The 27,142-nt window shown below is 47.2% G+C and overlaps 1 protein-coding gene across 1 annotated transcript in view; it reads right to left on the bottom strand.

Annotated features, from left to right (window-relative positions):
* Positions 1-26,545, bottom strand: part of LOC149427610 (zinc finger and BTB domain-containing protein 48-like) — a gene marked incomplete at its 5' end in the record, with an annotated part of 31,143 nt that extends 4,598 nt beyond the window's left edge. The window contains 10 exon segments of the mRNA XM_089667854.1: positions 354-442; positions 1,470-1,634; positions 4,176-4,312; positions 10,835-10,989; positions 12,594-12,680; positions 21,553-21,645; positions 24,038-24,087; positions 24,090-24,148; positions 26,267-26,415; positions 26,417-26,545. Coding sequence (XP_089523980.1) covers positions 354-442; positions 1,470-1,634; positions 4,176-4,312; positions 10,835-10,989; positions 12,594-12,680; positions 21,553-21,645; positions 24,038-24,087; positions 24,090-24,148; positions 26,267-26,415; positions 26,417-26,545 — 1,113 coding nt within the window.
* Positions 26,546-27,142: the final 597 nt, after the last annotated feature.

Below are 27,142 nucleotides of genomic sequence, written 5' to 3'. Positions count from 1 at the left end.
AAAATTCTGCCTCACAGAGTGGGAATGCACCTACAATGTGAATTCCAGACCCCTCCATGATTTCTAAATGGGAGAACTTGCAAAATCGCAGGGGGTTCAAATGCGCGTGTGTGTGTTTCTTTTACATAATCCCAGTTTACAGAAGAGGAAGTCAAACATTAAAGAAGAGCACACAATTGATCTTTATAAATGAAGCCAAAGGATGTCTTGGCGTGTTGTCCATAGGAACCAATCAAAACTTCCCTTTCACCTCTTCACCTTGCACAGGAAAAGCAAAAGGGCAATTTGGATTGGTTTCTCTGGGCAATGCAGGCCAACGCAATGCTTCCCTTAGCCAACTGCACTGCACTCACCTGCCGAGTGAACTTGTACCCGCACTCTGTGCACTCAAACTTTCTCACGCCGCGATGCCTGGCCACGTGAACGCGCAGCTGCTCGGACGCTATAGGAGAAAGGAATGAAATGTTGTAACAGGAGAAGTCAGCTCTTTGTTGTCCTTTAGCTCCATAGCTCAGCCAATAATATTTATTGAAAAGGCACCAGGAGTTCTGTAGCCTGACTGTGCAGAGAATATACCCGAGCAGGGCCCCAGGAACAATCATTATTAGGGCATCATATGGTTTGCAGATTTCAATACATTTCGGAAATTGCTGTTCTAAAGTCAAACAACTGTATGCAGGCCATAGACCAGGGATAGGCAACCTGCGGCTCTCTAGCTGTTGTGGAACTACATTTCCCATGAGGCATTGCAAAATTGACAGTTACAGCTGTGACTTGCAGAGGCATGATGGAACTTGTAGTCCTGCAACAGCTGGAGAGCCGCAGGTTGCCTACCCCTGCTATAGACGGTTCGTTTATCGGATGATTTTGCGTCCGAAAAACGAAACATCGTTCGTTCTGTAAACCGATGTTGCCAGCAATGATTGAGAAAATCGGCTGTTTTTTACGAATTTTCCAGCATGTCCGATAAACGAAATGAGGAGGAACCGTGAAAATCGGCCGATGCCATTGCCCCACTAAGAGTGTGAAAATCGGCCGATTATTCTTTCGGATGAAAAATCAGCTGATAAACGAACCGTCTATGGCCTGCATTAGGTTCTGACAGAGGCAGCCAACTTCTATTACCCCCCCCCGGTCACACCAAACCCGACTTTGACAGTGAAGTCACATGATTTCAAATTCATGCCGATTTCAGGTGCGATTTGCAAAACATCTGACGCAGAGGTCTATGCAAATCGCACCAAAAGTCGTGCATGGACTCATTTAGAAATCGGTGCGGCTCTGGCCAAGTCCTAACCGCACCAATATGACCGATCTAATTGCGAAAAATAGGGTGCAACTTGCAAGTCGCATGACATAATAATCGCATGCCAATTCGCATCCAGTGTGCCCGGGGACTTATGCCACAGGCTAGTTCTGGCCCAACTTATGCGAATCGAACCGGCACCAGTATACAGAACTTTTCTTACCTTTAAAGGTTTTGCCGCAGACTTGGCAGAAGTACGGTCTGCCCTCCTGGTGTCGGCTGGCGACGTGCCTCAGGAGCGGAGTTTTGTCTGTAAATCGCTGATCGCAATATTCGCAGCTGAACGGCCGTTCCCCCGTGTGTGTTCGGTTGTGCTTATGTAGGCTGGCTGAAGTCACAAAACAACAAAAGCAGTCAGAGGAAGAAGCTCTAATAATAAAGGATCTTGTACATTAAAGAGGAACAGAACTGTGGGAACCCTATTATCCTGGGAGGACGTCAAATGAAACCAGCCGTGGTGAGGACACCGCAGGACCGACTTATTTTTTTTTTTTTCAGATGGAACTCCGCTTTAACCTCTTGCCGTCCGCTTGCTGTTTATAAACGGCAGGGCGGTGGCACTCCAGGGGCGAGTTGCCGTTCATAAATGGCACCCGCCTTTTCTAGTTGTGCGCGCTCCCTGGGAGCGCGCAGCACCGCGATCCGGAGCCCGCTGTGTCCTCCGGACACAGTGAAACACCGATCGTCGGACGGGACCTCGGTCCCGATCATGTGATCACTGATTGGCCAATCAGTGATCACATGCAAAGTAGTAACCAAGATGTCACTTGTGACATCATTGCTTACTACGTGTGAAATCTGTGAATCATCACAGAGGTCACATGGTACAGGGCTATTCACAACAGCCTTGTACCATGTGACAAGCTGTGACCAATCACAGCACACTCAGTACTTCTCAATGGCTGCAAGAATGCAGAGAGAGAGAAAGAGAAAATGATTGCTTTTACATCCTATATGGGTGTAAAAGCAATCACTGTAAAAAAAAAAATCTTCATCACCCCCCACAAGTAGTACAGTGTCACCATGGTGACACTGTACTGCTAGGGTGACAGTATGTGAAAAAAAACCCCATAAATAATAATATAAAAAAATAAAATAAAATGTAAAAAAAAATGTTTAAAAATTATAATTTTTGGTTATAAACTAATTTGACTTATTTTTTTTTCTTCTAAAAATATAACAGAATACATTTTGGTTAAGATTTATGATGAAAGATTATTTGCAAAATTTTATAAGAAAAACACTTTTTTTCTAAATGTTTGGACTTTTTCCTTTACATAGCAAAAAAAAATAAAAATCCCAGCGGTGAATAAATACCACCAAAATAAAGTTGTATCTGTCTCAAAAAAATGGTAAAAAATTCACGTGGGTACAGTGTTGCATGACCGCGCAATTGTCATTCAAAGTGTGATAGCGCTGAAAGCTGAAAATTGCCCTGGACAGGAAGGGGGTGAAAGTGTCCGGACTGGAAGTGGTTAAAGGACAGTGATCATATGAAGCCATTTATTATCACATAGTTGTTTGGCTTCTTCTCAAATCATAATAACCGAAATACCCCAAAAGGCCCGGATCAAAAGTTTCCACCCCCTGGAATGTTCAGCCTTGGTACAGGTGACACACACGGGTTACGATGGCAGTTAAAAGCTCATTTCCCACATCTGTGGCTTTTTAAATTACTATTAGTGTCTGTGTATAAATAGTCAATGTGTTTGTTAGCTCCAACATGGATGCACTGAGAAGACTAGATACTGAGCCATGGGGAGCAGAAAAGAACTATCAAAAGACCTGCGTAGCAAGGTAATGGAAGATTATATATATGATTACATTTCCAGTCAGCAGTATTCGATTACTCAATCGGAAGTGGAAAATTTAAGGATCTGTTGATGCCAAGTCAAGGTCAAGTAGACCAAAAAAGATGGCAGCCACAATTGCCAGAAGAATGGCTCAGGATACAAATAAAAACCCACAAGTATCAACAGGTGTAAGACAGGCTGCTCTGGAAAAAGACAGCGTGGTTGTTTCAAGGAGTACAATATGATGACACTTGAACAAAAATGAGCTGCATGGTTGAATTGCCAGAAAGAATCCTTTACTGCACCAAAAAAGCTCAGTGAGGCGTGTCAAGGTGTTGTCAGCCATATTGTAACCGATCTTTTTAGTGGCACTGGACCGCACACTAGATTATTATTATTATACAGGATTTATTATTATTATTATTATTATTATACAGGATTTATTATTATTATTATTATTATTATTATACAGGATTTATTATTATTATTATTATTATTATACAGGATTTATTATTATTATTATTCAGGATTTATTATTATTATTATTATTATACAGGATTTATTATTATTATTCAGGATTTATTATTATTATTATTATTATTATACAGGATTTATTATTATTATTATTATTATTATTATACAGGATTTATTATTATTATTATTATTATTCAGGATTTATTATTATTATTATTCAGGATTTATTATTATTATTATTATTATTATACAGGATTTATTATTATTATTATACAGGATTTATTATTATTATTATTATTATTATTATTATACAGGATTTATGGCGCCAACAGTTTGCTCAGCACTTACAATATAACGGGAGACAGTACAGCAACAATACAGTTCAATACAAGAGGGAAAGGAGGGCCCTGATCCTGGGAGCTTACAATCTAGATGCCTAGACATTTCCAAAGCAGCACTATCAAGCACCTCCAATGTGTATATGTCCCAAATACCACAAATAAAAAATAGATTCCATGATTTTTGGCTGATAACATTGCAGTCAGCATCCTCTGTACAAACAAACCCTCATTCCCATGCAGTCCTTAGCCTGCCCCACACACCTTGTGTCCTGAACGTCTTCCCGCACAGGTGGCACTGGAAAGGCTTTTCTCCGGTGTGAGTCTTGAGGTGCATATTGAGGTTGGTTTTCTGGGTGAAGGCATGGTGGCAGAACTCGCATACAAATGGACGTTCATTCCTGTCAAAGGGAAAGAAACTGAATCTTTAGAGCTTATCTATAGGCAATACATATGTCTTTGGCATTGAAGTACCCAAAACAAGTCTGCAGACGAAGAGTCAGCATGAAGACAAAGGTATGGAGGCAGGCTGCCTCCATACCTGCTCACCAACGAAGGCTGCCTCCATACCCGCTCACCAACGAAGGCTGCCTCCATACCTGCTCACCAACAAAGGCTGCCTCCATACCCGCTCACCAACGAAGGCTGCCTCCATACCCGCTCACCAACGAAGGCTGCCTCCATACCCGCTCACCAACAAAGGCTGCCTCCATACCTGCTCACCAACAAAGGCTGCCTCCATACCTGCTCACCAACAAAGGCTGCCTCCATACCTGCTCACCAACAAAGGCTGCCTCCATACCTGCTCACCAACAAAGGCTGCCTCCATACCTGCTCACTACAGGTTCTGTTTTAGGTTTGGTGGTACAGGGTAACGTGTGATCGGTCATTTGAACTGCATAATGAGATTTTCCTACAAGTCTCCCACCAATCGTGTGCTGCAAAAAGACTTCACTGCCCTCCCATTTATTACCAGGACCCTCCACAACGTTTATGCACTAGTCAGCTGACTTAGTAAATGCTCAGTCCATACTCTAATACAATCATTCTCAACTACAATTCCTCCAGAGGTTGCTAAGGGATCCTTGAGCTGTGGATGATTGATCATTTGATGGTGCCTACATATTTCCAGGGTCAATGTCACGTGACAGAGTCAGTAGCACGACATCAATGATCTTTTTAGCCATCTGTAAGGGGGCGTTTTTCCCACCGACCGCCAACGTAAGGGGAGTTCTTCAAACCGACCGCCAGCGTAAGGGGCGTTCTTCCCACCGACCGCCAGCGTAAGGGGCGTTCTTCCCACCGACCGCCAGCGCAAGGGGCGTTCTTCCCACCGACCGCCAGCGCAAGGGGCGTTCTTCCCACCGACCGCCAGCGCAAGGGGCGTTCTTCCCACCGACCGCCAGCGCAAGGGGCGTTCTTCCCACCGACCGCCAGCGCAAGGGGCGTTCTTCCCACCGACCGCCAGCGCAAGGGGCGTTCTTCCCACCGACCGCCAGCGCAAGGGGCGTTCTTCCCACCGACCGCCAGCGCAAGGGGCGTTCTTCCCACCGACCGCCAGCGCAAGGGGCGTTCTTCCCACCGACCGCCAGCGCAAGGGGCGTTCTTCCCACCGACCGCCAGCGCAAGGGGCGTTCTTCCCACCGACCGCCAGCGCAAGGGGCGTTCTTCCCACCGACCGCCAGCGCAAGGGGCGTTCTTCCCACCGACCGCCAGCGCAAGGGGCGTTCTTCCCACCGACCGCCAGCGCAAGGGGCGTTCTTCCCACCGACCGCCAGCGCAAGGGGCGTTCTTCCCACCGACCGCCAGCGCAAGGGGCGTTCTTCCCACCGACCGCCAGCGCAAGGGGCGTTCTTCCCACCGACCGCCAGCGCAAGGGGCGTTCTTCCCACCGACCGCCAGCGCAAGGGGCGTTCTTCCCACCGGCCGCCAGCGTAAGGGGCGTTCTTCCCACCGACCGCCAGCGTAAGGGGCGTTCTTCCCACCGACCGCCAGCGTAAGGGGCGTTCTTCCCACCGACCGCCAGCGTAAGGGGCGTTCTTCCCACCGACCGCCAGCGTAAGGGGCGTTCTTCCCACCGACCGCCAGCGTAAGGGGCGTTCTTCCCACCGACCGCCAGCGTAAGGGGCGTTCTTCCCACCGACCGCCAGCGTAAGGGGCGTTCTTCCCACCGACCGCCAGCGTAAGGGGCGTTCTTCCCACCGACCGCCAGCGTAAGGGGCGTTCTTCCCACCGACCGCCAGCGTAACGGGCGTTCTTCCCACCGACCGCCAGCGTAACGGGCGTTCTTCCCACCGACCGCCAGCGTAACGGGCGTTCTTCCCACCGACCGCCAGCGTAAGGGGCGTTCTTCCCACCGACCGCCAGCGTAAGGGGCGTTCTTCCCACCGACCGCCAGCGTAAGGGGCGTTCTTCCCACCGACCCCCAATGTAAGGAGTGTTCTTCCCACTGACCACCAATGTAAGGGACATTCTTCCCACTGACCACCAATGTAAGGGACATTCTTCCCACTGACCTCCAATGTAAGGGACATTCTTCCCACTGACCACCAATGTAAGGGAAATTCTTCCCCCTGATCACCAATGTAAGGGACATTCTTCCCACTGACCCCCAATGTAAGGGGCATTCTTCCCACTGACCCCCAATGTAAGGGACATTCTTCCCACTGATCACCAATGTAAGGGGCATTCTTCCCACTGATCACCAATGTAAGGGGCATTCTTCCCACTGACCCCCAATGTAAGGGACATTCTTCCCACTGATCACCAATGTAAGGGACATTCTTCCCACTGACCCCCAATGTAAGGGACATTCTTCCCACTGACCCCCAATGTAAGGGACATTCTTCCCACTGACCACCAATGTAAGGGACATTCTTCCCACTGACCACCAATGTAAGGAGCATTCTTCCCACTGACCACCAATGTAAGGGACATTCTTCCCACTGACCACCAATGTAAGGAGCATTCTTCCCACTGACCCCCAATGTAAGGAGCATTCTTCCCACTGACCACCAATGTAAAGGACATTCTTTCCACTGATCACCAATGTAAGGAGCATTCTTCCCACTGATCACCAATGTAAGGAGCATTCTTCCCACTGACTTCCAATGTAAGGGGCATTCTTCCCACTGACCCCCAATGTAAGGGACATTCTTCCCACTGACCACCAATGTAAGGGGCATTCTTCCCACTGACCACCAATGTAAGGGACATTCTTCCCACTGACCCCCAATGTAAGGGACATTCTTCCCACTGATCACCAATGTAAGGGGCATTCTTCCCACTGACCACCAATGTAAGGGACATTCTTCCCACTGACCCCCAATGTAAGGGACATTCTTCCCACTGACCACCAATGTAAGAGACATTCTTCCCACTGATCACCAATGATTATTCTCACTATCCACCAATGTAAACAACATTCTTTCCACAGAGTACCAATGGAAAGGTAAGCTTTCACACTGACCCCCAATGAATTAGTTTTATCAGATGGTTCCTCAAATCCTGAAAAATTATTTCAAGGGTTCCTCTAGAGCAGTGGTTCTCAACCTTCCTAATGCCGTGACCCTTTAATACAAATTATTGAGGTAAAACCATACTGTAAAAAATCCTCACTATATTTTCTTTTCTCAACGTTCTTCTCTACACGATCCATTGTCATGGGATGGTTTGCTAATGAAAATAATATATAACAATAGCTTTAATAATACAAAAGATGATACATGGCATAGTTCAGTCAATACAGTTCATTAAAGTTTCCTATGATTTACCATTCTGTGTTGTTTTTTTTACTTACCTGTTACTATCACAAGGGGGCAGTATTCACACCAACCACAGCTGAATATATAAAGACCAATCAGCATCCAGATTACGTTCCCATGGTACAGATATTTCTTTTTGCAGTAGTTAATGATTTTACATTTACCCAGCAATTATAATTCATGAAGTGTCGTTTTACCTCCAATACTGCTGCTTTCAACACAGTAGCTGCTTTTAACCACTTCCCGTCCAGCCGTTGTATATAAATGGCCTTCCCAGACCCCTGCTTGTGCGCACTGCGATCCGGTGCCCGCTGTGTCCTCCGGACACAGTGAAACACCAATCGTCATACAGGACCTCTCTGCGAGGTCCCGATCATGTGATCACTGATTGGGCAATCAGTGATCACATGCAGAGTAGTAAGCAAGATGTCACTTCTGACATCATTGCTTACTACCTGTGAAATCTGAATGATCACAGAGGTCACATGGTACAGGGCCATTCCAAACAGCCTTGTACCATGTGACAAGCTGTGACCAATCACAGCTCACACAGTATTTCTCAATGGCTGCAAGAATGCAGCCAGAGAGAAAAGAGAAATTATTGCTTTTACAGCCTTTATGGGTGTAAAAGCAATCAGTGTAAAAAAAAAAAAAAATCTTCATCACCCCCCACAAGTAGTACAGTGTCACCATGGTAACACTGTACTGCTAGGGTGACAGTATGTAAAAAAACCCCAAACAATATAAAAAATTAATCAAAAATGTAAAAAAAATATAATTTTTGGTTATAAAACTAATTTGGGTTATTTTTTTGGAAGAGAGAAGGAGAAATGATTGCTTTTACAGCCTTTATGGGTGTAAAAGCAATCAGTGTAAAAAAAAAAAAAAAAAGAAAACCTTCATCACTCCCCACAAGTAGTACTGTGTCACTATGGTGACACTGTACTGCTAGACAGTATGTAAAAAAAAAATAAAAAAAATATAAAAAATAAAATAAAAATGTAACAATAAAAAAGTTTAAAAATTATAATTTTTGTTATAAACTAATTTGGGTTTTTTTTTTTTTACTAAAAAGATAACGGAATACATTTTGGCCAAGATTTATGAAGAAATATGATTTATTTGCAAAATTTTATAACAAAATACTTTTTCCAAAATTTTTGGACATTTTAATTTACATAGCAAAAAAAAAATAAAAATCCCAGCGGTGAATAAATACCACCAAAATAAAGCTTTATCGGTCTCAAAAAAATGCAAAAAAATTCATATGGGTGCAGTGTTGCACGACCGCGCAATTGTCATTCAACGTGTGATAGCTCTGAAAGCTGAAAATTGGCCTGGGCAGGGGAGGAAGGGGGGGAAAGTGTCCGGACTGGAAGGGGGGGAAAGTGTCCGGACTGGAAGGGGGGGAAAGTGTCCGGACTGGAAGTGGTTAACACAGCAGCTGCTTTCTACACAGTAGCTGCTCTTTACACGTGTGACTGGTCCACATAAGCACATTATGGCGCCAACCCTGTCACATACACCTGCATTTGTACAGGGTGTATGTGATGGGGTTGGCACAATGTCATCATCACGCCGGGTACTCGTATGTAAACGTATCTGCATGTTGGCGGACCCGCCTGGAGACGGATAGAGGAGCGGTGTCTCGGTTCCCAAGATCATTGGAAATCTGTGTTTTCCGATGGTCTTAGGCGACCCCTGTGAAAGGGTCGTTCGACCCCCAAATGGGCCGCGACCCACAGGTTGAGAACCGCTGCTCTAGAGCAAAAGTATGGGGATGCAAAAAACATGTATGGGAATGCTGGAAGACTGTGGGAAGACGGAGGTTTTGAAGGGGGTTAGGGAACTATGCCGCAGACGTGGTGGCCCTGTAGGGGATGAGAATTGGAGACACTATGGAGGGCTAGACTCTGTAGCAGACTATGGGCCAATGGGGAATGCTGAGGGCACTATGGGAGGCTAGAGTGTACTATGGGAGCTGGGAGGCTCCATGGGAGGTTGGGGTGTAGTATGGGAGCCGAGAGGCTCTATGGGAGGTCGGGGTGCAGTATGGGATGCTCGAACTATGGGAGGTTGAATGTAGTATGGGAGTTGGGAGGCACTGTGGGAGGTCGCGGTGTAGTATGGGAGCTGGGAGACACTATGGGAGGTCATGGTGTAGTATGAGAACTGGGAGGCTCCATGGGAGGTCGGGGTGTAGGATGGGAGCTGGGAGACACTATGGGAGGTCGGGGTGTAGTATGGGAGCTAGGAAGCACTATGGGAGGTCGGGGTGTAGTATGGGAGCTAGGAAGCACTATGGGAGGTCGGGGTGTAGGATGGGAGCTGGGAGGCACTATGGGAGGCCAGGGTGTAGTATGGGAGCTGGGAGGCTCTATGGTAGGTCGGGGTGTAGTATGGGAGCTGGGAGGCACGGTGTGAGGTCGGGGTGTAGTATGGGAGCTAGGAAGCATTATGGGAGGTCAGGGTGTAGTATGGGAGCTAGGAAGCATTATGGGAGGTTGGGGTGTAGTATGGGAGGTGGGAGGCACCATGGGAGGTCGGGGTGTAGTATGGGAGCTGGGAGGCACCATGGGAGGTCGGGGTGTAGTATGGAAGCTGGGAGGCTCTATGGGAGGTCGGGGTGTAGTATGGGAGCTGGGAGGCACCATGGGAGGTCGGGGTGTAGGATGGGAGCTGGGAGGCACCATGGGAGGTCGGGGTGTAGGATGGGAGCTGGGAGGCTCTATGGGAGGTTGGGGTGTAGGATGGGAGCTGGGAGGCACCATGGGAGGTCAGGGTGTAGGATGGGAGCTGGAAGGCACCATGGTAGGTCGGGGTGTAGGATGGGAGCTGGGAGGCTCTATGTTAGGTCGGTGTGTAGGATGGGAGCTGGGAGGCTCTATGTTAGGTCGGTGTGTAGGATGGGAGCTGGGAGGCTGTATGTTAGGTCGGGGTGTAATATGGAAGCTGGGAGGCTCTATGGGAGGTCAGGGTGTAGTATGGGAGCTGGGAGGCTCAATGGGAGGTTAAAGGATCTGGAGCGGAGAGGAAACCATGACCCAGTAGTTGATATAGGCCACTCCAAAGGGACTGATAGATAATACAGATATTTCCCCTATTGTACATTCTGTGCACAGAACAGCACCCATTGTTTTGTAGACCTGAATGGCAGACCTGTGCTTGGCTTTGATGTGCATCTGAAGGCCGCTCCTGCTCGAGGCTCGGTGACCGCACTCCTCACACACAAACAGCTTCTCCCCGCGGTGCTTGAAGGCTTCGTGCAGCCGAAGTTCTGTCCGTGTGAAGAAACACTTCCCGCATGTGGGGCACTGCAACAGAATGCTATCATTAGAGACAGCGAATGTTGGGCGTAAGGGTGCGGTTCACTTATGTGACCAACAAAATACACACATACATATATACACACACATTTATATATATATATATATATATATATATATATATATATAATTTTTATTTTATTTTCTGTAAATCTGCATGAGCATCTCAGCATGGCGATTTACGTTATCACGCTGTCTAACGCAAGGGTGGGCAGCTCACTTTTGCCCGGGGGTCACATGAGAAACTGGGACTGTTGTGGAGGGTCGAGCTTAAAAAGTGGATCTCTAGCCCGTCCACCATATATTTTTTCCCACAGTGAAAACCAGCAGTGTTCTCAGGGGTGTGCACTTTTTTTTTTTTGTTTTTAGAAAACTACTTGTCCAAGGGACTAAATCGGAGTCCAAATCTACTTGTCCTGATAAAAAAAAAATTTCAAACACCTCTCTGTCTCCAGCACCACACCTGGGAACTACTCACAGGGAGGCAAGAGGCCTTGCAATGTGACAAGCGTCAGTTGGGTGCTCGTCAGGCAAGGGGAGTGTCTGGCTCTGGATGCTCAGCAAATAAATGAGGCACCGGCCCCAGTGGGGGGGGGGGGAACATAAACTGAGCGGCCAAATCAAGATCTAGTGTTGCGTTAAGATGTGTATCCCGTAAAGATCAGTATCCCCTGCAGAGGCGTCCCTTACGTCGGTGACACCCCCTCTCTGACAATCCCCGCAGAATGGATCGGATCTGTGGATTGAGCATAACGGATCGGACTCTGATCCATTATGATCACTCCGCAGATCTGATCCATCCTGCAGGGGTTGTCAGCTTTCTTAACAACTTACCTTTTTTGTGGAGCGGGTCCGGTGTCACCCCGTATAGGTTGCATGCTGACGATCCCCGCAGGATGGATCGGATCTGTGAACTGAACATAATGGAAAGAAGTCCGATCCATTATGCTCCCCAATCTGCAGAGCCCATCCATCCTGCGGGGATCGTCGACATGCAACCTATACGGGGTGACACCGGACCCGCTCCACAAAAAGGTAAGTTGTAAAGAAAGCCGGCGATCCCCGCAGGATGGATGGATGGATGGATTTAGCAAAGACACGGAGCAGAATATATTTTGTCCTAAATTTATGACGAAATTTGATTTTTTTAAAATCTTTTTATTGGTCATGTTTTATAGCAAAAAGTCAAAAATATGGGTTTGTTTTTCAAAATTGTCGGTATTTTTTTGTTTATAGTGCAAAAAATAAAAAGCACACAGGGGATCAAATACCACCGAAAGAAAGCTCTTTTTTTGTGGAAAAAAGGACATAAAAATCATTTTGGTGCAGCGTGGCATGACCGCGCAATTGTCAGTTACAGTAAAGCAGCGCCATATCGCAAACAATGGTCTGGTCAGGAGGGGGGGCGAATCCACTGGAGGGCGAGGGGTTAAAAGTATCTGAATGGTTGTGACAACAATAATTCCACACATGCTTTCGGTTCTTATGGGTCTCATCCACAATGTGACCCCCCCCCCTCACTGGAGAGGACCGGGACCTTAGTACTGGACTCTCCTCTCTCTGGATTGGTCACCCAGCACCCTCATACTCACGGCGTGGGGTTTGGGCTCTCCATGCATCTTGATCATGTGGCTCTGCAGATGCTTTTTCTGCATGAACTGCTGAGGACAGGTAGAACACTACAGAAGGACAGAAGAAGAGCAAAACATGAAACCGGCTGAATTATAAAAAAAAACCCACAAAGATAAGAAAAAAACAAACTCATTTGGTAAGTAAAACAGCAAATATATATTTATTTAATCTATTTATTCAGCCAAGGGTTCAGATTTTTCTTTTGCTGCCAGAGCCGATTGGCGTTTTTTTTTGCACGTGTTGAGAATTTATTTTACGTGCAAACCTCCTTCCATCAGCAAGGGCATTGAAGATGAAACGTGGTCGGGTCTTCCAACATGACAATGATCCCAAACATACCACCCGGGCAAGGAAGGAGTGGCTTCGGAATTTATAGCATGCACTGCCCCCTTTGCAAAGCTGAGACCTGCCAGTGTCATGGATTGTTCTCAATCATCGTCTGGGAAGACCAGGTGATGTCAATCTCAAAGGTTTTAAATGCCCAGACTCATCTGACCTTGCCCCAACAATCAGCACCATGGGTTCTTCTAAGCAGTTGTCTAGAAAACTGAAACTGAAAATAGTTGACGCTCACAAAGCTGGAGAAGGCTATAAGAAGATAGCAAAGCGTTTTCAGATGTCAATATCCTCTGTTCGGAATGTAATTAAGAAATGGCAGTCATCAGGAACAGTGGAAGCTAAAGCAAGATCTGGAAGACCAAGAAAAATATCAGACAGAACAGCTCGCAGGATTGTGAGAAAAACAATTCAAAACCCACGTTTGACTGCACGATCCCTCCAGAAAGATCTGGCAGACACTGGAGTTGTGGTCACTATTCCACTATAAAGAGATATTTGTACAAATATGGTCTTCATGGAAGAGTCATCAGAAGAAAACCTCTTCTACGTCCTCACCACAAAAATCATCGTTTGAACTTTGCAAATGAACATATAGACAAGCCTGATGCATTTTGGAAACAAGTTCTGTGGACCGATGAGGTTAAAATTGAACGTTTTGAACGGAATGAGCAAAGGTACGTTTGGAGAAGAAGGGGCACAGAATTGAATGAAAAGAACCTCTGTCCAACTGTTAAGCATGGGGTTGGATCAATCATGCTTTGGGGTTGTGTTGCAGCCAGTGGCACAGGGAACATCTCACGAGTAGAAGGAAAAATGGATTCAATAAAATTTGAGCAAATTTTGGATGGTAACTTGATGCCATCTGTGAAAAATCTGAAGTTAAAGAGAGGATGGCTTCTACAAATGGATAATGATCCTAAACACACCTCGAAATCCACGGGGGATTACATCAAGAGGTGTAAACTGAAGGTTTTGCCATGGCCTTCACAATCTCCTGACCTCAACATCATTGAAAATCTATGGATAGACCTTAAAAGAGCCGTGCGTGACAGACAGCCCAGAAATCTCAAAGAACTGGAAGACTTTTGTAAGGAAGAATGGGCAAAGATACCTCAAACAAGAATTGAAAGACTCTTGGCTGGCTACAAAAAGCGTTTACAAGCTGTGATACTTGCCAAAGGGGCAGTACAAGATATTAACTCTGCAGGGGGCCCAAACTTTTGCAGACGCTATTTTTTGTTTTCTGTTATTTTGAAAGTGTAAATGATGGAAATAAAATCTAACTTTTGTTGACATATTATAAGAATGTCTAATCTGTAATTTGATGCCTTTTGGAGATTTTTCCATCTTTCCTTGGCTTCTTTATGCACATTAATACAAATTTTTAGCTGGGGTGCCCAAACTTTCGATCCCCACTGTATGTATATATATATATATATATATATATATATATATACACACACACACACATACACAGGGTTTAGGAGCACTTTAAGGCTGGCGGGGTGTTCTGGCACTTGTAGTTGGAAGGAAATCTTGCCTGCTTCCAGGACATAACATACACAACACTTGTCACATTACATTCTCCTCCTCCGACACGGAGCGATTTCCCGGCTGAACTCAAGTGACTTGTCTGCCGTCTTGATCCTCGTCAAGTTGTTGCCATATTTGGAGACTTTCCTCTCACATATCTGCCCGGTATTAAGTCATTAGGAGCCGCTTGCCAAACCACAAGACGGAGAGCCCCGCCCCTGACTGTATGATGGATTCAATACATCCATATATAAAGGACACAATGCGGGAGATCTTCTAAAAATGGAGCGCACAGAATCTGGTGCAGCTCTGCATAGCCACTTGCCGACCCCAATACAAATGGCTCATTAGCCACTGGATCACATTCAGAAGCGGCGGCGGGAGGGGACGTTCCCCCACCCCCTCCCACCACTCGCCGGTGTTTCTTGGGCTTACCGTTTTAACAGGCGCACCCGAGAAACGATCCAAAAGGTGCGTCCGGCTGGTCACAGAGGCAAAGAGAGACCAGATCGTCTCTGACCTGTGAAGTGTCCCAGAAGACTGCGGGGAGGAAGGAAGGGGGCCGAACTTTCGCCTCAGTTCGTCGCGGCAAAATGCGCCAGAAGTGGGAGCGAGTACTTTGTCAAAACCAGGTACCTGCTCCCCCCCCCAAAAAAGTGCCAAATGTGGCAGTGGAGCGGGGGAGGGTGCAAGCAAGCGGTGTGTCCCCTTTTGGGTTTAAAATGTTGCCTACTGAAAATATAGGGTACTGATTTTTGTCGAAATTTCAAGGACGCACTAAAATTTAAAAATTAAAAAAAAATAAAAAATAAAACTCAGCAGCTACAAAAACTGCAGCTGCTGACTTTTAAAATACAGCCACTTACCTGTCCCTCGGTCCAGTACTGTCCTCACCACCGCTGGTTTCACCGGCCGTCTTCTCTCCCTGGCACCGGCATCTTCAGTGTGGGCAGCTTGCGGCTTCACAGCCAGGTGCCCACTGCACATGTGCGAGAAGCGCTGTGCTTTGTGAATGGCCCCATAGTCTTCTGTGACCTGTCACGTGTCCCAGAAGACTACGGGGCGGGGGGGGGACGACAACTTCCGCTTCCGATCGCCTAGGCCAGGGGTAGGCAACCTGCGGCTCTCTAGCTGTTGTGGAACTACATTTCCCATGAGGCATTGCAACATTACAAAACTGACAGTTACAGCTATGACTTGCAGAGGCATGATGGATTTTGTAGTCCTGCAGCTCCCAGGTTGCCTACCCCTGGCCTAGGCAATTGCAGTGAAAGTGGGAGCAGGTACCTGTCAAATTCGGGTATCCGCTCCCCAAAGGTGCCAATCCTTAACGGGGAGCGGGGGTCGAAGGCTTAAAGCAAAATTTCCCCTTTTGGGTGGAGCTCCGCTTTAAGGTTTGACACGTTGGGTATCTATTTACTCGTCTTTTGTATTTTACCCCAAAAATTGGGGAATGTATTGCGTTTGTGTGCCCTAAATAATTAACTTAATGTCATTTTCCTTTTCCTAGACTTTTGCAGTAATATAGTGTGACATAAGTAGCTGGAACTACCACTATTTCATTCTCTAGGGTGTCCGCTTTCTGAAAATATAAATCTCTTTGGGGGTTTATGCAATCGTCAGCCCTAAAATTATTTTTTTTAAAACAGAAAAAAAATCTGCTAAAATGGCTCTGGCAGCAAAAGGGTTAAAGTGTAAGTAAAGGCAAAACATTTTTTGTTGTTGTTTTGGATGGAGTGGAGAGGGATTTAGACTCCCTGTCCGTTTTTATTGCTGCCCCGTGTCCCGTTAAGAAGATTCCGCCCTCTCTATATGTCCTGCTCACTGCTATCACCAAGAAAATCCAACATTTTTGGGTTGTCCCCAGAACAGGGATAGAGGAGAAATCTGCCAATGTGGGCGTTCGTTCTGGGGACAACCAGGGACTCCCTCACTTTGGAGAGATTTCCTCTCATTTCTGGTTTTGGCTATGGGACAGGATGTGAAGGGAAATCTCCCCCAAAGGGACACCGATGGCAAAAAACACCTGACGGGGTAATCACCTTCTCTTAACTCTATCCAAAAAAAAATTCTGCCTTCAGTTCTTTTAACCACTTCCAGTCCGGACACTTCCCCCCCCCCCCTTCCAGTCCGGACACTTCCCCCCCCCCCCTTCCAGTCCGGACACTCCCCCCCCCCTTCCAGTCCGGACACTCCCCCCCCTTCCAGTCCGGACACTTTCCCCCCACCCCTTCCAGTCCGGACACTTTTTCCCCACCCCTTCCAGTCCGGACACTTTCCCCCCACCCCTTCCAGTCCGGACACTTTCCCCCACCCCTTCCAGTCCGGACACTTTCCCCCCACCCCTTCCAGTCCGGACACTTCCCCCGCACCCCTTCCAGTCCGGACACTTCCCCCGCACCCCTTCCAGTCCGGACACTTTCCCTCCCCCTTCCAGTCCGGACACTTTCCCCCCCCCCTTCCAGTCCGGACACTTCCCCCCCCCCCCCTTCCAGTCCGGACACTTTCCCCCCACCCCTTCCAGTCCGGACACTTTCCCCCCACCCCTTCCAGTCCGGACACTTTCCCCCCACCCCTTCCAGTCCGGACACTTTCCCCCCACCCCTTTCAGTCCGGACACTTTCCCCGCACCCCTTCCAGTCCGGAAACTTCCCCCCCCCCTTCCAGTCCGGACACTTCCCCCCCCCCCTTCCAGTCCGGACACTTTCCCCCCCCCCTTCCAGTCCGGACACTTTCCCCCCCCTTCCAGTCCGGACACTTTCCCCCCCTTCCTATTCAGGCCAATTTTCAGCTTTCAGCGCTGTCACACTTTGAATGACAATTGCGCAGTCATGCAACACTGTACCCATATGAATTTTTTAGCATTTTTTTGAGACAGATAAAGCTTTATTTTGTGGTAATTATTCACCGCTGGGATTTTTATTTTTTTTGCTATGTAAATGAAAAAAGTCCAAAAATGTTGAAAAAAAGTGTTTTTCTTATAAAATTTTGCAAATAAATATATTTCATCATAAATCTTGGCCAAAATGTATTCCTTTATCTTTTTGGTAAAACCAAAAAAATAACCCAAATTAGTTTATAACCAAAAATTATAATTTTTAAACATTTTTTTTTACATTTTTTATATTGTTTTTTTTTACATACTGTCACCCGAGCAGTACAGGGTCACCATAGTAACACAGTACTACTTGTGGGGGGTGATGAAGATTTTTTTTTTGTTTACACTGATTGCTTTTACACCCATAAAGGCTGTAAAAGCAATCATTTCTCCTTCTCTCTGGCTGCATTCTTGCAGCCATTGAGAACTACTGTGTGAGCTGTGATTGGTCACAGCTTGTCACATGGTACAAGGCTGTTGTGAATAGCCCTGTACCATGTGATCTCTGTGATCATTCACAGATTTCACACGTAGTAAGCAATGATGTCAGAAGTGACATCTTGCTTACTACTCTGCATGTGATCACTGATTGGCCAATCAGTAATCACATGATCGGGACCTCGCACAGAGGTCCTGTCTGATGATCGGTGTTCCACTGTGTCCGGAGGACACAGGATAGCGGTGCTGCGCTCTCCAGGGAGCGCGCACAAGCAGGGCGCGGAGAGGCCACTTATAAACGGCCACCCACCCCTGCACTGCCACCGTCTGGCCGTTTATATACAACGGCCGGATGGGAGGTGGTTAAGGGCAAGTTCACCTGAAGTTCACCTGAAGGAGCAGGTTACATCCACATTTACCCCCGTTCACATATTTGCGTTCCTAAGGGCCGCGTTTTGCGCGGGCACGAGACCCCATTAATTTGAATGGACTCTCGTGCCCCGGGACTCACAGGGGAGAAGTCCCTACATTTCTTCTGAAAACGCAGCCCACATGGGAACCTCGGTTCCCAGTGCGTGTGGTGTGCCACTAGAAATAATGGCACCCGCCCGTGGGTCCGTATTCTTGTGTGGGTGGATTTTTTGTGCGGATCCACAGAGGCACCACCCACACATATGTGAACCTAGCCTTAGGGTGTAACATGTAACATGCTCCTATGTTCCCACCTCCTGTTGCCAGCAGGGAGGTGGGGGGGGGGGGTTCTTCTCACAGCACCCACTGTCAAAATTTGAACATAGCACGGCCATGCGGAGCTCTGCCCACACAGCTATGTCATTCATTCAGTTTTCTGTGAATGGACTACAAGTACCATCAGCCATTGCGGCTTGTAATTCTCAATGAACTGCGAGGGCGCTGTTGTAGTTCACTGACCTTCTTGCTCTCAGGTCCAGGCAGACAGCTATCCTAAGTGTCTGCAGGAGCCTTGCACTACACTGCACCCATGATCGGTTGATTGCGGGTGCAATGCAAAGCTCCTGCAGACTCTCAGGATAGCTGTCTGCCCAGACCGGAGAGCAAGAAGGTCAGTGAATTACAACAGCGACTCCCTGGCGGTCTGACTATGTCAATAGTTTTGAATGTCAAAGCGGTACATTGTTTTGCATGGAAATTTCAGTGTCTGATGAGGAATTTCCCCCACGAATCATTATCGCTCAATTCTGCAAGTGGTTCTGATTTACTATCGCTGTTCTCTAGCCGGTCTAAAACCGCGTCTGACCGAAAGGGACGCTTTTTGGACGCCATGGACGTTTCTCAGTTTCCAGGCAGAAAGAACAGTAAAAATGCAGGCAGGGCGCCGGACAAAGCACTCGGGACAAAATGTATGTGAAATGGTTTGATACAGGAATGTATCCAAATAGATTACAATGTATTGTGTGTATATCATGTTTTTACTTTTTTAAATCTCCCGCCAGTTCTGCCCCCCTGCATCTCGGTGCTCGCAGGGAAGGGAACCCAGAAGACGGATGCCGGCATCAGCTGGAGGACACGGCGGGAGGAGACACCGGCCGGAGGACACGGCGGGAGGACACCGGCCGGAGGACACAGCGGGACGACACCGGCCGGAGGACACAGCGGGACGACACCGGCCGGAGGACACAGCGGGAGGACACCGGCCGGAGGACACAGCGGGAGGACACCGGCCGGAGGACACAGCGGGAGGACACCGGCCGGAGGACACAGCGGGAGGACACCGGCCGGAGGACACAGCGGGAGGACACCGGCCGGAGGACACAGCGGGAGGACACCGGCCGGAGGACACAGCGGGAGGACACCGGCCGGAGGACACAGCGGGAGGACACCGGCCGGAGGACACAGCGGGAGGACACCGGCCGGAGGACACAGCGGGAGGACACCGGCCGGAGGACACAGCGGGAGGACACCGGCCGGAGGACACAGCGGGAGGACACCGGCCGGAGGACACAGCGGGAGGACACCGGCCGGAGGACACAGCGGGAGGACATCAGTCGGAGGACACAGCGGGAGGACACCAGCCGGAGGACACAGCGGGAGGACACCAGCCGGAGGACACCAGCCGGAGGACATCAGTCGGAGGACATCGGGGGATCACAGGGACAAGGCAAGTTACACTACAGTGTATTCCGGAGTGTAGCTCGGGGGGGGGGGGGGGGGGGTTACTGCTTTTGGTACTGAAAATTAACCCCGAGCCAGACTCAGGATTACCGCCAGGGAGGTTAAAATGGAACACAAGGGGAAGTTTCAGTTGTTTGTATGCCCCCCCCCACTGTCAAAATTCTGCACTTTTTTTTGGGGGGTGGGGTTGGGGTAGATACCCGGTTTTGACCGGTCCCTGCTTCCACTTCCGGGTCAGATGGCTGCGGCATCTGAACAGGAAGTTGGCCCCCCCCCCTTCTTTCCCCTGCAGCCTTGTGGGACACTTCACAGGTCCCAGAAGACTGCGGGACCATCCACAAAGTTTACAAAACACAGAATTCTGTGTACAGGGAACAGTGATCTGGCTGTTTTTTCTCCCTGCTTTGCAGGCCAGATAGTAAGGAAAAAGCAGCACACATTGTTAGGCGCACAAATCCGAGATATTAACCCCTTCCCAGCCAGTGTCATTAGTACAGTGACAGTGTACAGTATTAGCACTGATCACAGTATTAAGAGTCAGTGTACCTTCCAGCCAGCGTCAGCTAGCACCAGATTGCCTGCCGCACTATCACAGCCCACTATAAGTTGCTGATCACCACCATTACCAGTATAGCGCTGTGTACATTTCAGTATATATCCCATAGTTTGTAAACGCTATAAAACTTTCACACAAACCAATTAATAAACACTTATTGGGATTTTTTACATTTTTTTTTTCTACCAAAGATGTAGCAGAATACATTTTGGCCTACATTGACGAAATTTGATTTTTGTTTTATAAAAAAGTAAAACAATATTGTTTTTTTCCCCAAAATTTTGTCTGTTTATATATAAAAAAAAAACAAAAAAAAAAACAAACCCAGTGGTGATCGAATACCACCAAAAGAAAGCTCTATTTGTGTGAAGACAATGTATATAAATGTCATTTATGTACAGTGTTGCATGACCGTGCAATTGCCAGTTAAAGTAGCGCAGTGCTGAACAGCAAAAAAAAAAAAAAAAAAAAAATGCCCTGGTCATGAAGGGGGGGAACCCTCCGGAGGTCACGTGGTTTCGTTTAAAAATAGTTAATCTGGACCAGGCTGGTCCCAACAAGCTCTTTGCTCTACTAACAAGGCGCACTTTCTGGGCTTGCGGTATTAACTGCATATATTTTTTATTATTATACAAGATTTTTATAGCGCCGGCAGTTTACAACATATATAGCTGCGGTTTCATACGGTATACAGCGCTGTGTTCCAGCATTGGGACGGGGGACTTTCCCATCTCACTCCAGGAACGAAATAAGGTCGGGCTGAGCACCACTCAGCAATTCACAGGAATCTTTGTATTCTGTGAATGAATTCAAAGCTTCCTCTGATTGGCTGACGTATATATTTTCACGCCACCTGCCCACCTCTCAGCCAATCAGAGAAAGCAGAGAGTACAAAGCTTCCTTTGACTAGCTGAGCGGCGCTCAGCCTAACGCCATGTTGTTTTGGTCTCGTCCCACTGCTGAAACACGGATATCATGCTAAGCCCTGCATGTTACATGTAACCAATCGCATCTCTCCACTCACCTTATAAGGCATGTCTCCAGTGTGGGACACCATATGTAGCCGCAACTCCATCCGTCTTTTAAATACCTCGTGACAAGACGTGCAGCTAAACACCTGTAAAAGCAGAGGGAATCGGATCTTTAGAGCGAGAACGTAACCATGCTGATATAAATCTTCCTTCCAATCGCCTTTCATTCCGCGGGGACTGAGATTTCATTTGTTTTCATTCACAGATGTGCGTTTTAACCTCTTCACACCGGCCGAACGCAAATGTGCCGCCTCCCGACGTCTGGGCCTAGACATGAGCGGCTGCCTATTTGTGTTCTATTAAAAAAGAACATAGGTGGTGAGAGCGCGCGCCCTGCCCGCTCCCAGCACACATGCCCGGTACTCACGGAAAGGTCCCGAGCTCCTCTTTCGATCGGGACCTTTCACGATCATGTGACCGCCGTGACAAAGTGTCACGGCGGTCACATGACCCTAAACCCCACCCCGCCTCCTGGCTTCTGAAACCCTTAAAGGGCCGGGAGGGGTTAAGCAGGTACACATTCCGATTGGAATAAATGGAATAAATTTTGAACTTCAGTTAGCTTTTGGTAGCACCACCCAAACACCGCCCCCCCCTCAACCCTCTAAATCTCGATCCCACAGGCTTCATCCTTGCCGGTTGTGTGTCTGCCCCCCTCATGTACAATGCAGGACCAGTGAAGGATGTCATAGCCTCTCCCACGTTCTGAGTCTGGACCAGAGGAGAGAGGAGGTAGCCCCAGGAGTAAGAAATTAGGTATTTCTAGGTTATATTATTATTATTATACAGGATTTATGATTATTATTATACAGGATTTATTATAATTATTCATGATTTTTTTATTATTATTATACAGGATTTATTATTATATTATACAGGATTTATTATTATTATTATTATACAGGATTTATTATTATTATACAGGATTTATTATTATTATTATTATTATTATTATACAGGATTTATTATTATTATTATTATTATACAGGATTTATTATTATTATTATTATTATTATTATACAGGATTATAATTATTCATGATTTTTTATTATTATTATACAGGATTTATTATTATTATACAGGATTTATTATTATTATATTATTATTATTATTATACAGGATTTGTTATTATTATTATTATTATACAGGATTTATTATTATTATTATATTATTATTATACAGGATTTATTATTATTATTATTATTATTATTCAGGATTAATTATTATTATTATTATTCAGGATTTATTATTATTATTATTATTATATTATTATACAGGATTTATGGCACCAACAGTTTGCTCAGCACTTTACAATATAACGGGAGACAATACAGCAACAATACAGTTCAATACAAGAGGGATAGGAGGGCCCTGATCCTGGGAGCTTACACTCTAGGAATCCATCAAGTACAGCGCTTTTCAACCCTTCAATCTCAATATTCCAATCATGGGAAAAGTATGGAAAGTCTCGAGGCACCCCAGTCTCAAATCCCCAATCTCACAGCAGAGTTCACAGTCTTCCCCCAATCACACCAAAGTCAGTCCTCAGTATCCCCACCCCCCCGACAAGTCCTCAGAGTCCCCCACATTACATCAGGATCTGGGGTCCCCCCCCCCAATCCTATCAGAGCCCTGATATCCCCCCCCCAGTTACACCAGTATCAAGCTCAACTCCCCCTCCCAACACATCCGTCCTCAGAACCTCCTCCCCCAACCCTCTTCCCATTCACATCAGAGTCCTCAGTCCGTCCATCCCCCATCACATCTGGGTCTTCAGTTGTCCCACTCCCATCAGGGTCCTCATTACACCCCCATCACATCAGTCTTCAGAACCCCCACTCCCGACCCTCTTCCAAATCACATTCAAAGTCCTTAGTTCCCCTGCTATCCCTCCAATCACATCAGGGTCCCTCAGTTCCTCCTGCCCTCCCTCCAATCACATCAGAGTCCTCAGTCCCCATTCCTTTCACATAGAGTCCCTCAATTCAGACCCCCTCCCTTTTATATCAAAGTCCTCAGTCCCTCCCTATCCTCCGCTTTCACATCAGAGTCTTCAATTCCCCCCACCCCCAACCTTCTGATAAGAGAGTCCTACCCCCCCCCCCCCCCCCCGACCATGCAGCATGGCAGTGGGCTGGAGGTGGAGTAGGTCTGAACAGAAGCAGACTTCTGTCCCCTTCTGAATGCCGGGGATGCCCCAATCACCACCCAGATTAGCACCACATGCCCTCATGGTGCTGGTGGCCGGCCGGCCTGCCTGCATGATGGAAACGCATGGCGTGTTGCACAATTATCCCCTCAATCCCGGTTGAGAAACACTGTATGGTATGGCAACCGGCTACCAACGAAGGAATCTTTCCCTCCACCACCACCAATCACATTATAAACATTGTCCTTTGGTCGTTCCCTCCATTGGGTTTATTGGAAGGAGGAGGCGTGTCTTCGTACCAAGTTCCTAAATATCAGGTTTACACCCACCTGCTCCGTTCGGCTCATACAGTTTCGACCTTCATGTTCCAATAGGTTTCCTTCCTGAAGTAACATTTCCCGCACTTCATACATTCAAAAGGCTTTTCCCCCGTGTGCTTTCTGGTGGAACAAACATCACATCTCAGTGTCCCGGCAGAAAACTTCCAACGACTCCAGAGAACAACTTCTCATCATATGTAAGGGGTGGCGCTTGGAGTACCGATTCTTCTATTGTCTAAAGCCAAAACCTTTTTGTAGCTTTGGATAAAGCGGCAATGGATTAGCTCAGGGCTTCAAATTTCAAGTCTAGACCTACTAGCCAGACACCTGATGTAAAGGGGGACTCTGATGGGGGACACCTGATGTAAAGGGGACTCTGATGGGGGACACCTGATGTAAAGGGGGACTCTGATGGGGGACACCTGATGTAAAGGGGGACTCTGATGGGGGACACCTGATGTAAAGGGGGACTCTGATGGGGGACACCTGATGTAAAGGGGACTCGGATGGGGGACACCTGATGTAAAGGGGGACTCGGATGGGGGACACCTGATGTAAAGGGGGACTCGGATGGGGGACACCTGATGTAAAGGGGGACTCGGATGGGGACACCTGATGTAAAGGGGGACTCGGATGGGGACACCTGATGTAAAGGGGGACTCTGATTGGGGGACACCTGATGTAAAGGGGACTCTGATGGGGGACACCTGATGTAAAGGGGGGACTCTGATGGGGGACACCTGATGTAAAGGGGGACTCTGATGGGGGACACCTGATGTAAAGGGGGGACTCTGATGGGGGACACCTGATGTAAAGGGGGGACCTGATGGGGACACCTGTGTAAAGGGGGACTCAGATGGGGGACACCTGTGTAAAGGGGGACTCTGATGGGGGACACCTGATGTAAAGGGGACTCTGATGGGGGACACCTGATGTAAAGGGGGACTCTGATGGGGGACACCTGATGTAAAGGGGGACTCTGATGGGGGACACCTGATGTAAAAGGGGGACTCTGATGGGGACATCTGTCTCCACTCCAACCAGAGAAAAAAAGAAGGTTTTAGTTATACTTTAACCACTTCAAGTCTGGGACACTTTCACCCCCTTCCAGGCCAATTTTCAGAAAAAGTGTTTTTCTTTTTAAATTTTGCAAATAAATAATCTTTCTTCATAAATCTCGGCCAAAATGTATTCAGTTATCTTTTTAGTGAAAAAAAAACCTCAAATTAGTTTATAACCAAAAATTATAAATTTTCAAAAATGTGTTTTACATTTTGATTTTTATTTATTTATATTATTTATGTATTTTTTTTTAACATACTGCTACCCTAGCAGTACAAGTGTTCACCATTACTTGTGGGGGGTTGATGAAGATTTTTTTTAAAGGCTGTTAAAAGCAATCATTTCTCCTTCTCTCTGGCTGCATCCTGCAGCCATGAGAAATACTGTGCGAGCTGTGATTGGTCACAACTTGTCACATGGTACAAGGCTGTTGTGAATAGCCCTGTACCATGTGACCTCTGTGATTAATCACAGATTTCACAGTTAGTAAGCAATGATGTCAGAAGTGACATTTTGCTTACTATTATTCATGTGATCACTGATTGGCTAATCATTGATCACATGATCGGGACCTCACACAGAGGTCCCATACAGCGATCAGTGTTCCGCTGTGTCTGGAGGATTTCACAAGTAGTAAGCAATGATGTCAGGAAGTGACATCTGTTTACTACCGTTCATGTGATCACTGATTGGCCAATCAGTGATCACATGATCGGGACCTCACACAGAGGTCCCGTACAGCGGAGGACACAGGCAGGCACCGGATCGTGGTGCCGTGTGCTCCCAGTGAGCGCACACAGGCAGGGAAGCGGGAGGACGTTATAAACGGCCACCCGCTCCTGCACTGCTCCCGTCCGGCCGTTTACATACATGGGCCGGACGGTAAGTGGTTAAGGTAGAAAAACATTTACACTTTAAGAAACCCCGTAATGGCGGATATATACGCTAGCAAGTAATATTTATTGGCCTCAAAAATCAAGGATTCAGTCCAATTATCAGCAGAGGAACTTCAAGATCGGTCTTCCCTACAATAATCAGTCTTGGGTGCTGGGTCCACTTACCTCCCCAGACACATCCCATAAATAGTTAACACCGCCCACTGATCAATAACTTTGCCTTCAAAAAAATGAATCTAGTGTGATCTACACCCTGGAGAGAATGGGCTTGCTGCCTTACCTGTTATGGACTTTGAGATAATACTTGCTGAGGAACGTCTTGTGGCAGATGGGACATTCCACCGGAGAGTTGCCGTTCTTCTTGTTCTTCAGCTCTTCCCCATCAGCCATGGAGTCAATGGTGGAGGTTTCCAATGGAAAGATCTTCTTTGGTGTTGCAGGACCTCCTCCTGGAGCTTGGCATCTTCCTCTCCAGAATAAAGTCTTCGTGCAGGTCATCCTCCATATAATCGGAGCCATCTGCTATGACGTCATGAATCTGGTCCACCTCCAACTCCCACTGCAAAAGAAAAGCCACTTACTTAAATAATTACGACTTTAAAAGGGAGCGTCTGTCTTTACATGACGTATTTGGTGCTGGATAGAGCCTTCTCTAGAACTGAAAGTGGAATGCTAGGCTAGAGTTAGAAACGGGCGAACAGGCAGGAATTTTAACCACTTCCCCCCCATGATGTCACATGACGTTGGAGATATCTGGACGATGCTTCCTAGGTACACGTAACAATCCAGATAGATCGTTTTTTCAGCTGGCGATTGCCTGCAATGTAAAAGCCATCCTAGTGGTTCATTAGCTGCTGGATTGTTCTTACAGATGGCAGGAGGGGACATCCCCCCTCCCACCACCCACCAACGCTTCTCCGTGCTCTCCTGTATGGTCGGGGAGCCAGAAAACCGCCATAGAGCTGGCCGTGGTCCAGATGGTCCCCGGCCATCTCTGTGACCCTGGGAGGCCGAAAGAGACATCACTTGCGGCAGTGGCAAATATAAAACACTGACTTTTTTTTTGCTGGAAAGCTTGAGATCATTTTTTTTATCTCATGCTTTCCAACATACAGGAGAGATGTGGGGTCTTATAGACCCCATATTCATCCATAAA

Source organism: Staurois parvus, unplaced genomic scaffold (genome assembly GCF_062004578.1).
Source record: "Staurois parvus isolate SC_StPar_1 unplaced genomic scaffold, SC_StPar_1.0 ptg003625l, whole genome shotgun sequence".
In the NCBI taxonomy this organism is placed as follows: Eukaryota; Metazoa; Chordata; class Amphibia; order Anura; family Ranidae; genus Staurois; species Staurois parvus.
This window is presented reverse-complemented; position numbering and strand designations above follow the sequence as displayed.